This window comes from Notechis scutatus, chromosome 6 (assembly GCF_049901735.1).
Source record: "Notechis scutatus isolate UNSWTSFEM ecotype Mainland chromosome 6, rNotScu1.2, whole genome shotgun sequence".
Lineage (NCBI taxonomy): Eukaryota > Metazoa > Chordata > Lepidosauria > Squamata > Elapidae > Notechis > Notechis scutatus.
Genome location: NC_142014.1, coordinates 67496572 through 67511146, shown reverse-complemented (window position 1 = coordinate 67511146; position 14575 = coordinate 67496572). Strand labels below are relative to the sequence as shown.

The following is a 14575-nucleotide window of genomic DNA, read 5'->3' as shown; positions in this document are numbered from 1 at the left end:
ATAGATTAAAACAACATTGATTTTCATCCCTTGCTCAGTTCAAGGGATCTTGTTAAAATTTATTGCTGATAGAGTCATATAGAAACTTCACGGTAGACATTAGATTGTAAAGCGATCAGTTCTTACTATGCATACTAACTTGAAAATCCTAGGTTAATGCAGAATTCTGCTGTCACTGTCAAAACATTTGCTAAAGGGTGGCACTCACAGTAAACTTAGCAAAGTAATACATGGAGCTTGAAGGAGGCCAAAATTTTATATACTCAACTCCAAAGAAAATTGTGTGATTTTTAAGACTGGAAAGAAGCTTAAAGGGGAAAAAAAGGAAAGGGAAAAAAGAAACTAAAAAGAAGAGGGGTAGTCCGGCAGACAGAAAGCAAGGAAGGCAGCTTATTCCAATATAAATGAAATATGTTAGTCAATCTGAGCTTTTCCAAGGAGTTGAAGGAAGGTGCCAAAACTCCAAGTAAAAAGTTACAGCTAAAGACTAAACCATGTTTACCTCCTAATTGAAATTGGGTTCTTAATAATGATTTTTTTTTTAATCCTGACGGATAAATGAAGAGAGGGAATTAATTATAAACAGTCCTTCTTTCACCTTCCTTGGAACAGAGATAGAAAAGGGTAAGAGAATCTCTCATGAAGCTCTCATACCTTCTTCTAGATCTGCTCCAGAGTGAAACAGGAAAAAATGCAAAGAACCAAAAGTACAGGTAATCCTTGACTTAGAACTACAATGGAGATTGCCCATTATGGTCTTAAATCCCGATGGTCATAAAAGCAGGTGACCCATGACTGACCAAATTTTACAGCCTTTTCCCCTGCAGTCATTAAATGAATGCAGCAGTTGTACAGTGAACATGATAGTTGTAAAGCACAATCATAAAGTAAAGATTGCAGTCATAAAGCAAACCCACTGTTTGCTATGGGGTATTTTATTTTTTTTGCCAAAAACTGGAAGGAAATGCCAATTCTCGGCAAAATGCCATGAAATGTAGTCATGTGATCATTGGATGCTATGAATGGCCATAAATACAGGCTGGTTGCTGACTACCCAACATGCAGCCCCACATGCAGCCCCATGTGACTGTGAGCAGTGGGCTAGCGGTCAGAACTTCAAATCTGATTCACTGTAACTTCAAATGATTACAAAGCAACGGGTCGTAAGTTGAGAAGTAAACTCATATAAGCTAATTCTATCTGTTCTTGCTTGATCCTTGTCTCCAAAAAGAAGCGATTTGATCCATAGTGTTGTACAGATGCAGTACTGAACAATCACTTCTGCTGGCCTCCTCTTTTGCCCCTTCTGCATGGGCAGGCCAGGTAGTTTGTCACTGAAGAGACAATCAGCTGATCCTTCCATCCATGCACACAGGATGGAGAGAACTGGGTTCAATTCAGAGGTGGTTGTTGTGGTTCGCCGGCAGCAGGTATGAACAGCTGAGGTCTCAGAGAGCGAGGACTCAGATGAGGGGCCTGCATGTGATGCTGGGATGGGCCAGGACTATCAGGGAGTGTAATGCTGCCATCGGAGATTGTGGAGGCTAGCAGCAGTGATGAAGAGGTCCCCGAGGAGCCTGTGCCCAGTGCACGTGCGTGCAAGGCTGCTCGAAGGAAAGAGGAGCTGCAGCAGCATGGGCAACTTGGGAGTAAGGCTGCAAGGTAATGGCCCCTCCCTCAAGAGATAAAAGTCAGCTGAGAAGCAAAGAAGTTTTTGCACTCAAGCCTTGTGGACGTTCGGAATATCTTGGTTGGTTTTTGGAGATTCTTTGTGTTTGAAATATTTCTTAGTAACTTTATCTATTGTTCTTGGCAGTCTTGCACAACCTTGGCAAGGCTCGTTCTTATCAGAGACAATTAGTTTGAAACAGCGTTTTAACCATGAAGGAACAGAATTCGTAAAGAATCATTAAAAGGTTTTGCTGTTACCTCTGTTTCGTGTTTGTTTCCTTGGAACAAGGTGTGGGTCAGAAAAGTGGAACTACTCAAAATTTCTGCTACTGGTTCTCCAGAACTGGTCAGAACCTGCTGAATACCACCTCTGATTAGTTTCCACCTATTTCTTCTTGTCCTGCCCTCAGGTGCTTTGGAGAATAGCTTGACTCCCTCTTCTTTGTGGCAACCCCTGAGATACTAGAACACTGCTCTCATGTCTCCCCTAGTCCTTCTTTTCATTAGACTAGACATACCCAGTTCCTGTAACTGTTCTTCATATGTTTTAGCCTCCAGTCCCCTAATCATCTTTGTTGCTCTTCTCTGTACTCTTTCTAGTCTCAACATCTTTTTTACATCGTGGCAACCAAAACTCAATGCAGTATTCCAAGTGTGGCCTTACCAAGGCATTATAAAGTAGTATTAACAATTCACGGTGATCTTGATTCTATCCCTCTGTTTATGCAGCCTAGAACTATGTTGTCTTTTTGGGCAGCTGCTGCACATGGCTGACTCATATTTAAATGGCTGTCCACTAGGACTCCGAGATCCCTCTCACAGTTACTACTATTGAGCAAGGTACCATATATACTGTACCGGTGCATTTGATTTTTCTTGCCTAAATGTAGAACCTTACATTTTTCACCACTGAATTTCATTTTCTTAGATAACGCCCAATGTTCAAGTCTGTCACGATCCTTCTGTATCTTAAGCCTATCTTCTGGAGAGTTGGCTATTCCTGCCAGCTTACTGTCGTCTGCAAATTTGCAGACTATCTATCCCCTTGTCGAAATCATTGATGAAGATGTTGAAGAGCCCAGGGTATTACTTAAATTAGGCAATTACAGGTTCTAGCAATAATTTGTCATGCTAACCCTTCAAAATGAGAATTATCAAAGTAGTTGCTCATCAAGGATGTACCAGTGAAACTTAAGAAAAAGGTTGCATTATTTCAACACAGATTTAAAAAGCACGGTATGATCCGCACCAATAAAATAGGGATTCTCAAATTTTGCAGTGTCATGACCCCCTAAACTTTCAAATGGAATTGACATTTCCCATTATGGTATGTTAATATTGCACATTCAGAAATCTGATTGTAACAATAAAATTTAACCAAAATGAAATTGAAATACTTGAGAATTGCAGTGGTTTTGAAAGAAACCAAAAAGGTCCACACAAAGAACTCCTTTTAAGCCAGATGGTATTTTTTAATTATAAAAGGTTGGGTAATTTGATACGGCTCAGAAAATTAAAGATATAAAAGAGAAATAGCTTGAGATCCTTGAGTGTGGATAGTAAAAGCCTGGTAATATAGATAATTAAAAGAAGGCTAAGGTCTTTCCTAATTAAGGAACAGCCGCCATAACCTCAAAATTCCTGACTATACTTTTGCTTAAAACTGGACTGATGTAATACAATTTTGTCCCCAGAGTTCTATTGCACTAAATTGTCATATGCACATATAAACATCTAGAAGGATTTTCATCCATAATGCACAATTACACATATCAAATTATATTAAGAAGGAAGTAATGCCTTATTATTATTATTATTATTATTATTATTATTATTATTATTATTATTATTATTATTATTATTATTACATGGTGGCTCAGTGGCTAAGATGCTGAGCTTGTTGATCAGAAAGGTTGGCAGTTTGGCGGTTCGAATCCCTAGCGCCGCATAAAAGAGCGAGCTCCCATTATTTGTCCCAGCTTCTGCAAACCTAGCAGTTCAAAAGCTCGTAAAAAATACAAGTAGAAAAATAGGGACCACCTTTTTGGGGGAAGGTAACAGTATTCTGTGTGCCTTCGGTGTTTAGTCATGCCGGCCACATGACCGAAAGCGCTGGCTCTTCAGCTTTGTACAGAGATGAGCACCGCCCCCTAGAGCTGGAAACGACTAGCATGTGTGTGCGAAGGGAACTTTTACCTTTCTCTTTTAATGACTTCTATTCTTCGTTAAGTCCCAATATTTTCAATACAATTAGAGCTAGGTTGTAGGTTCATATTTCTCCCACTCTGCCTGTATATGTTGTCTGGCTGGAAAGCCTGGAGCATGGTCCTGTCATGACTTTGGGTTGCCCTGTTCATGAAAAGTTCAAAACTTATTAGATGCCTTCTGGACATTTTTTTCTTTCCTGTTCTATGTGACATTTTAACAACTGGTCCTCAGGAACTGTATAAAACCAGCTGAAAACACCGCAGTTGCATTACCCAGAGCTAGAGAAGCCAGTTTTTGCTTCTCTCTAGCCAGCCACACCAATCTTTTTTTTGTGATAGATACATCCATAAGATGACAGCATTACTATTTTCTCTTGCTTGCATATCTAAAGAAATGGTAAAGCTTAAAGGAGATTATCCTAAAGAAGAGAGAAGATTGCTTAAGGGGGAGAGAATATTATTCACTGAATGAACCTTTACTTCAAACACATGTTTAACTTCACATTAAGTTTGCACTTTAGTTACGGCATAGTAACACCCATATTTCAGTTTGGGTGATACTGTTTTCAAATCTGGGTGACTCATTATATTCAACTTACATAACAGGATTACTTACTTAAGTCTCATCGAGTTCTAGTTGATATAATCCAGCCTCAACTTCATTAGTGGTACGTGCTTAAGGCACTATATTTCAGAAGGTTTCACGTTCAAAATTCACGAATCCTCACATCTGCTAACTATGAAATTTTCAACGTTAAAACACTGTTCTGTATCCTTAGTTGGGGCTAACAAGGTTAAACATGGTCTCCTCAATGCTTTAAACAGCAGTAGCTCCGGACTACAAAGGCCTTTAATAATCCATAATCAATCTAAAACCATAGTTCTGTAACATTAAGTTCAATGAATATTTTCCATATCTCTGAATAAGATATATAAAACAAATCATAGCCAACAAACTAACTATGCAGAAGTGACTCAGCGAACATAGATAAGTGATCTAGCAGTTTCCCAAATAACGAAGTTTAATAAAACCTGGAGAATCCACAGCATTCACTATGAAAAAACCTGTCAGCAAACATGATTTATTTTGATTAGTATTTACTCACCTGGGGTAGATTTATACAGTTATCTTTTGCCACATCAGAGATAAAAGTAGGATTAACAATTCATTAAACTAATTAATTAAATAAATTGGAAACAAATGAAACAACTACACAAGAGAACAAAATCATCTTTCTTTGGGTATGTTATTTACATTTGAGCTTATGGAAGACTGTTGCCAAACTAGCAAATGATGCTGTAGCCCTCATTGGTTCTTACCGATTATGTTCCAGTTACAGCAATTAAAAACATTGTCAGCAGTATTTTTAATAAAAAATTTAATATCCTTAAAATTTATCACAATGACAAATGTAATAAAAGAATTCCTGTAAACGCATACACGTGGTCTTCTCAGAAAAAGCAGACATTTGCTTCCATTCTATTGGGAATGAGGTGTTTTGGCAGTGTGATTAGGGAGTTTTAAGATATGAAAGAGTAGGAACTATAGCCTAGAAAGCTACCTACTTGTAGTCCTATCATTGCCTCTCGTTAGCCTCCCCTCATACTTCATTCCTATGACTCTGGGAGTGACCGGGCAGGCTAATTAATTTGCATGTTTGTTCTCTTGTTCCACTGTGTTTTGTGCCCCAACATCTCCATTCTCTAAGCAACAGTGGAGGCCACCTTGAGGTCTTTGGTGCATGTACAAGATCTTGATCAGTTACCCAGAGCCAATTGGGACCCGGCTAATCAATAATCAGAATGTACATGGATGATGCCTCTAATCTGCATTTGTACTGTACGTACAAAATAATGTTAAGAAGAGCTTCCCAACTCTTACCTTTGCAATCATGGTATTGAAAATACTTGCCTACAAAAATGTATCAGCTTATTTAAATGTCTAATCTCATCTGATATTGAAAGTACCGACTATGATTCTGGCTCAGCCTACAATTTGCTCCAGCTGTTGTTTTTTTAACCTAGTTCGCTAAGCATGAATTGTTGTAGTTAGCTGCCCAGCTTTTTACCCTACTAGCCTCAAAAAGCGCCAGCCATTACTGATCATAGCTGAGTTACAATAATTATTGTCATATTGCATTCAGAAGCTAAATAAAATTACCACAGCATAGGATATACAGACTAGAATTATCTTGACATATTAATCAGATAAAATGTCTCAGATGCTTAAGTGATCTTGATAATCTTCAATACAATTCTGAAGATACCAACAAAATGTGGATCGTAAATGAAGATTTCCACTTTGAGCACAAGAGCATGATGTTGCAAAAGCAACAGAAACAGACACATGCACCAAAAGACTGCACAGCTACTACACAGAGAAACACACACATATACAAGAGGATGAACACAGAGAACATTGGAACGTTACCATGAGTTTCTGTGGAGTGACTAAACCAAGCAAACCTTCCTTTCTTCTTATCAGCTGGAGTGTTTCCTTCCACAGACAAGATGATCAAGTACCAGGAACAAGACATCAACAGAGAACATGCAGCCAGGGACAATCAAAAGAAAAAGAAATAAGGAACTCAGCTTACATGTACTCTATCTTTCATGGTGGGAATTAAAGACACAAAATGAAAACAAAGGCATATGGAAAATAAAACATTATAACAGTGAGGGCACAGTCCATATCTAACAACATCTCCTTCCACCTGGACTGAGGAAACTCCAGAAATACCAGGCTATTAAACTGAAGTCACAGATGCTGAAATGTAGAATTGCAAAATTCAACAGAACAAACTCCTTTCATCTAATCCAACAGCATTCTTTCTTACACTAATTTAGGACATTACCTACTAGAAACATATTTTATTTTTACAGCAATGACAATGTAATGGCTTCTCTAGGACTACCATAAACTGACTGTATTATGCAGATGATGACTGGGTGGCAACTTAGAGATGCAGAAAACTAACTCTCTGTGCCACCTACTCCAGATCTGGTGGGCCTACGCCTCCCCACGCAGCCTTGTAACTGTGATCTGTCTCTTAGAGTTTCTTAGCCCTTGTCACAGAGCCATTTTTTTGTTAGTACTACTGCCACATTATCCAAAAGAGGGCAATGTATTTATTCTCCCCACCATTTTATTCTTATAGCAATCCTGAAGACAAGCTTGAGAAGAAATGGGATTGGTTGGTCAGTTAGTAACTTCAATGGGATTTGAAGCTGGTTCAAAAGAGTACAGTAATTGGCTTTCCAAGAGTGCATTATCTCTAACCATTCATTTTTACAAGGAAATCATTGATAACAGTTTCCTAAGGCAGCAACAGTCTGAGTTCCGGAAATCTAGTCTAGCCAGTCTTCATAAATTCAGCTGGAACACGTAACAGCACAGTGAAGAGAGAGACAGGTTTATTTAGAAGCATTTAGAATCAAATGTAGGCAGGGGTGGGCTTCAAAAATTTTAGCAACCAGTTTTCTGCCCGGTTGATGGGTGGGCATGGCCATGGTGGGTGTGGCCTAGTCAGCCTCCTGCACCATGGTGGGGGGAGGGTGTTTTTGCCCTCCCTGGGCTTCGGAGGCTTTCCTCAAGCCTCCAGGAAGGTGAAAATGGGCTCCGGAGGCCCTCCAGAGGCCAGAAATGGGCCCGTTTCCAGCCTTCAGGAGCCTCCGGGAGGCCCATTTTTTACCCTCCCCAAGCCTCTGTGCAGGCCCTGTACTTACCTGGCATCCAAAATGACCCACGTGGGGACTCCTGGGAGGGGCAGGGTGGGATTTACCGGTATTAAAAATTATAAAATTAGATACTGGTTCACCCAGACTGGGGTGAACCGGTAGCAGCCCACCCCTGAATACAGGTAGTCTCTGACTTACAACTATTCGTTTAGAAATCGAAGTTATAACAAGCACTGAAAAAAGTGACTTATGACCAGTCCTCCCATTTACCATCACAGTATCCCCATATCACATGATCAAATCTGGACATTTGGCCACTGGCGTGTATTCATGATGGTCGCAGCGTCCCAGAATCATGTGATCATCACGTGCGACCATCCCCGCTGGCTTCTGACAATCAAGTCAATGAGGGAAGCCAGGTTTGCTTACCAACCACTTAAATTGCGGACTACCAAGTTGAGGTCTACCTGTAGATGAAACGTATGTTTGTGCATACATTGTTATTATTTTTATTGATCAGATAGTTGTACAATTTCTGATTTTTATGATTCCATAAAAATGGATTTTTAAAAAGCCATTTTCTGCTTTTATATTGTGAGATGTTGCAAGCATTGGAACAAATTGTGCACAGGTAAATAAAGGACCGTTCCTACTTGACAATAATGTTTCATCGTGAAAGGTACTTTAGAGAACAATCCATTGGTGCTCCACAGTGCCAGCCACTTCTTTTCCAGAAAGTATAATCAAAACTGAAACATATTTATTATTGCTAGATTTATGTCCTGCCTTTCATTTAGGAATTCAAAGCAAAGCATATAGTGTTCTCTTCTCCTATTTCCCCCCACCACAATTAACTAGAGAACTAGGTTCAGTTGAGAAAGAATGAACTAATAGTGAATCCCAATAATAATTTCCTCCCTATTACAGAGAATCATGGAAAATATATAGAAGTCCAATACATTCCCCTGGACACAGCATTTACATTCATAGTAGTCCCAAACCCCATTGCCTCTCTGCAAGACTATTTGGTCTACTGCTGTGTGTGTGGCTGTTTCACAATGGCACTGATAAATCAGAAATCCTGGTAGGGATCTTGTCAGGTCTCCCAAACTACACTTGCTCGGTGGGAAAAAATTTATAAATGAGGAAACACAGAGATAAGAAAAATGCCATCCCTTTACCAATAGATGAAACCACTTTAAAATTGGGATTACAGTTGCAGATTAATGCACCACTGTATTTCAGGTAATATGCTATTACATGAGCATGTTATACTGAATTTAAACCTTAATCTTCTTTTCTGTAGCTCTTAAAATGAATGCAGAATAAACTGAGTTATACTAAATAATTAAAGCTACTCATTATACTTATATGTCACTCTTCAAAGGGCTCAAATCAGCTCCTGTACAATTCCCAGAAGCAATTTGATATGGCCTAGTCTATTTTAGATGTAATTGAAAGGCTATATTATATGTATCAAAACATTCCCTAGGATCACTAAAATCTCTGAAAGCACATGCTAATTCTTGCCTATAGCATGCCGGAGAGTGGACATTTCCCAGACTGTTGAATTTAAGTGCTGTCCCTCTATTTTTCAGACATTAAATAAAAACCAGCAAAATCTGCTCTCTCCATTGTCAGCTCATATCTTCACAGCTTCAGTTCTGAGTTGTCACTGGATACTGATGTAGAAGGCAGGTTAAACAAAATATTTAGTTAAATCTGCTAGACTTGCTGAAGATCACCAGCTGATGGTAAACCATTGAAAAATCACAATAATGTTCTGATTGGTGGACAATTCTGACAAAGGGCTAGATTTGAGTCTGAGTACCCTTACCCCTCCACACACAAAGCTCCTGGAATGTTTATTGTGAAATGAGCCTGGGACCTGCTTGGTAAAGCAGGAGGAGCTTTAATCTTTAAAGCCCCACACAATTCAGCTCCTAGGTACCTTCAAGAGTACCTTCACACAGAACTGTGTGCTCATTCCTGTTGGATGTGCTTTGTATCTGTCACATTTGTGAGGTGAAGGATGAAGGCTTTGAAGTACCAATTCTCTTTTGCAGCTTCTTCTTCTTCTTCTTCTTCTTCTTCTTCTTCTTCTTCTTCTTCTTCTTCTTCTTCTTCTTCTTCTTCTTCTTCTTCTTCTTCTTCTTCTTCTGCTTCTTCTGCTTCTGCTTCTGCTTCTGCTTTATTGTTGTAGATTTGATATTTTATATTATGTTAACTAATCCCTTGATTAAGGCAGTATGCAAACTTGAAAATAACTAAATTTACCAGGTAGAGAAGTGAGATGACCACTTGCAAAAGGCTTTGAAGCAGCCACAACAAACCTTCCAAAGGACATGGCTGTCTCAATGTTTTAAGAGTGGGGGCTTCCTTGGCACCAACACACTCTTTGAAGTGGAAAAACTCTTTAGAAAGTTCTGTACATCTTAATGTTTTGCACCTTCGAATAAAGAGGTTGAACAAGGATTTTTCTAATTGAATGGCTTTCCTCATGTTTTTCAGGAGTATAATTTTGGCTTTTGTGCCTCTTTAGATAGCTGTATAAACAGCATCAAATTATATTTTATAATAGGCATGTTTAATGCTTTGAGAGTAATTGCTCTTTGAAATTTGTAAATATGTTTGGAAGCATTTCTAGAGCTGGAGAATTGCTAATATTATTATCTTAGTTTAGGCCTTGTGTGTGCAAGTGCTATACAAGCTTGCCTCAAACACCTGTCAAAGTAAGTTTTAACTTTAACTATAGCTATTCCTCAACTAACTTGTATATATATCCATTTAATCTGGACACATCCTTAACGCAGAAAAAGTTGGTTTTTTACTGACTGAATAAAAATGAGTAATGCTACAACATAATTTTGCAGCCCAAATTTTGCCTACTTATTTGAAATCAAATACCAACTTCAACATTCCTCACACCTGCTGCTCCTGAACATGTTCACTCTTCCTTTCTGCTTATTTTGAAAGTTCTTCTCCCAGGTTTTTCCCAAGTTCTCTTCCCCTTTGTTCTTTAAAAGAAAAGGGAAATCTCTTTATACAACCTTACTTCCTATTCTCTGCTCTTTGTATCTTCTAATGCTATTTCCAAAACGTCTCTGTTTGACCACATATGGTCACTGGTCTTTTTAGAGACCTCAAGACAGGGAAGGAGTGACCATCAATACTTCTTTTTCTGTGAGAAAAAAAGCATTAAGTAGCTATTAAGAAGCATGTAGAAACAGCCGTACTAGTTTGGTTATAACAGCTATACTAATTATTACAACTGTTATAACAGCTAAACTGGTTATTACAACAATTTGACTTGAGTAAAATGAATTTTTTAATCCACAATCTAGACCTTCCCAAGCAGGGGAGCAGTCATTTTTGAGATTTTTTTTAGTGTTTGAATATTTTGAATAATCCGATTCTTTAGGCCAGGGCTGTCAAACTCTGGGCCTATGGGCCAGATGTGTCACACGCTGGCCACGCCCAGTTAAATGAAGGGGGAAAAAGTTCCGATATGTCATGTGACGATGCCATGACAACGTGAGTTTGACACCTCTGCTTTAGTAGCTCATTCCTCTTTCTTTTTTTGTCTTCTGTGTAACTGCAGTGATCATGTTCATGTGGATTGTTTCTACATGATCTTGACTTACAACCAGTTGTTTAGCGGTAGTTTGGAATTATTATACCCTTGGAAAGGGTGCTTTATGGCTTTTATGTTCCACCACCCTCTCCCATGGTCACATATAACATATACTTGGAACTGGCTCACATTTATGAGTGGTTGCAATGTCCCATGGTTAAGTGGTCATGATTTGAGATGTTTTTCGCTCATTTCCGGCTAAAGGGAAAATGGACTTATAGCGGTGTGATTGATGTAACAACCAAATAATTTACCTAATGACTGCCAAAAATGGTCATAAAGTCAGGACCACACACATGGATACCTTGACCTATGACTGTCACAACTTACAACCAAAATTTTGGTCCCAATTTCAGTTGTAAGTCAAGGACTACCTTTAGTTTCCATTTAGCTAAATTCACTTACTTTCCTTAGTTAGAAATCAGTGAAAGGCTAGAAAGCAGTTTTAATTCTTTTTTTTTTCTACATTGCTTTCCCTTGGCAAGAAAAGTGTGGAAAAATTAAGCAAAATGATGACAGCCTGAAGGACCTTCATTACACCACTAATGTTACACAAATTTGTTGGTTCTTCCTTTTTGATAGCTTCAGGAATAAAAAAGTCATTCATATATTTTAGCAGCTATGAAACTATTCATTAAACTGCAACACAAGGAATTGGTATGATTTTAAGCCTGGTGACTTAAGATCTTCCTTACTCGTTTCCATTTTTTTCAAAGAAAGTGGTAAATCTTTGTTCTGTTTCATCCCAGCACAGGTTAATAACAGCTGTAGGATTTAGAATTGAGTGAGCATAGATAGGACTGTAGCTTTCTTTGTTCGAAAAACAAAACAATTTCTGTACAGATTATTGTACAAACATGATGAATGTTACCATTGTTACCATCAATTCCATCACTACCTCAACCACTATTCCTGTATGAGAGTACAGTTACATAATGCCTGCTATTAAATGCATAGCTAATATTTTTGCAGTTACATACTGAATTGCTACCACCATGAGAGACAAAGTAAAATAGGCAATGTTGCATTCTAACCCATCTCTCTTTTTTTTTAAAAAAAAAACAGATAATAAATTCTAGAGGATATAATAACACGATTTGTGTTCAAGGAATAAATTAGATTCAGCAGCCACAGAATTCAATCGTGAAAGAAAAAATAGCAAAGAAAGGAAATAGAATGTTGACCTGTCAACATTCTATTTCCTTTTCTTTGCTATTTTTTCTTTTCACGATTGAATTCTGTGGCTGCTGAATCTAATTTATTTAAGAAAACAGGAGAATAAATATTTCCCTTAAATATGCCTTATTTTAAATATTTCTTTGCTATTTTTTCTTTTCACGATTGAATTCTGTGGCTGCTGAATCTAATTTATTTAAGAAAACAGGAGAATAAATATTTCCCTTAAATATGCCTTATCTTAAATATTTATCTTATTTAATAAAACAAGGTTGCTTCTCCATTAGACTGGGTGTAGGAAACTGAAATACAAGGGATTTGCAAACCTAATCTAGATCATGAACATGTGACTGCTATGGTCATAAGTGTGAGGACCGCATAAGTCACTTTTTCCAATGCTGTCATAACTTAGAACAGGTACTAAACAAATGGTTGTAAGTCAAGGACTACCTGTACTTGGAAGGTACTTTTATATCTTCAATAAAACTGAAAAACCTAATGATCTTAATGACTATATTATGGAACTGAGCTTATTTCCTCTTTTTAACTGAATATTTTGCATGTATTTTAAAGTACAAATAATGCATTCTAGCAACTAAATCAAACTTGAGATTGCCTTGCATAAGCCTTCCCTGTGAAGCATGAACAAATGGTAAATCTTCCCATTCTTTAAATGCTCACAAATGCATTTGAACTCAGTTGCCTGAAAGAAAAGCCAAAATAATCAACCAATCAACATCCTGCTCCCTGGAAGGCTAGGACCCCCCCACCCCGTTTGTAGTTCATGCAGTGTGCATTTGTTCAGCTGATTGGGAAAAAAACCTGTAGTTGTGAGAAAACATTACTCGTTGCAAGGCCACTTTTTCTCCTCTTCGACGTAATTATTGTCATATTGTATGCATTATTTCTAATAACATATAATAACAAAATAATTTTTCTTATTTGTATTTTTTTCAAACTCTGCCTTTCCGTTAGAATAGTCATTCTTTGTATAGCTGAGAAATTTCTAATCTAGAAGTATTGCTTTAAAAGGCTATATAATATACCTTTTATGATTAATTCCTAAAGGCTATTGTCACAATGTCATATTATTGCTATATTACATCAATGATTTCATGACAATGATTAATCTCATCATTCCCAAATTTATCCTTGCAACTATTGTTTTGAAGATCTAGTCTTTAAAAAGTCTTGTGCTGGTTAATGACCACAATAAAACAATCTAATCTAATTTAACCTAACATCTTATTATACAGTAAAGACAAACATATGCAATCCATACTTAGCACACATCAAAAATATTTACATAAAATAACATGTTACTCTATAAATATTTCCAAAGCTCAGGGCCAGACAACAGCAAGGACCTCTGAAATACAGTATAAAAAGGGGGCCTGGATGGAAGCAAAATTAGCCACTTTTTGACTTGGTGAATCAATACAACAAACATTATTAATGGAGGAATCACAGCTCTCAAAATGCAAGTCATCAATACCCAAGCAAGAAGACAAAATTGTGAAGTGTTCTGAAAGGGATAAAACTACTTATTTAATACTCATTTATTTAACATGATCTTGGACTCATCTAAATGTGCCATACAGAACCCGGTAGACTTCTGCCAAAAAGTAGATCACCATACAGATAGAAAGACAAGGCAGCAATGTTTGTTGCTCTTTAAAGCACATTCTTCTAAGCATTGCATGGCAAAAGAAGGACCGTGTCTACTAGTGCCTTTCCTAATCACCTCCAGCAGCATTATGTAGAAGAGCAGAATAGGAATTAAAATAAAGAATATTGTTCATTTTGATACAGAAACAGGTCAGATAACTGATTTGATTTGCCCCCCCCCCCAATATTCTGGCTAATTCTTGATATATTATAAACTTGATAGAGTATATTCAAAAATAGTTTGAGAAAATCTGCAGCAATTCATCTTGATTGGAATAGTGACGTCATTCAAAGCAATATTACCTTTCCACCAAAGCAGGGCTGTCAAACTCATGACAACATGTTGTTGTCACGTGATATATTGCAACTTTTTTCTCCTTCGCTAAACTGGGGGGGTGGGCATGGCCAGTGTGGGATTCATCCGGCCTGTGGGTCGCGAGTTTGACACCCTGCACCACAGCAAAGCAAGGTTCATGATGTGGAACTGATATCTCTCAAATAATGTGATTTCACAAATCATACAGATAGTATTTTGATTCTG

The 14575-nt window shown here is 37.8% G+C and overlaps 1 protein-coding gene across 11 annotated transcripts in view; it reads right to left on the bottom strand.

The window, feature by feature from the left end:
- Positions 1–14575, bottom strand: part of CACNA1C (calcium voltage-gated channel subunit alpha1 C) — a 446749-nt gene that overhangs the window by 142811 nt on the left and 289363 nt on the right. For 5 of the 11 annotated variants that reach the window (XM_087968599.1, XM_087968607.1, XM_087968605.1 and 2 more), the window contains one exon: positions 6310–6375. The exons of the other annotated variants lie outside the window; for them this stretch is intronic. In XM_087968599.1, coding sequence (XP_087824725.1) covers positions 6310–6375 — 66 coding nt within the window. The remainder of the gene's footprint in view (positions 1–6309; positions 6376–14575) is intronic. 11 annotated transcript variants of the gene reach the window in all.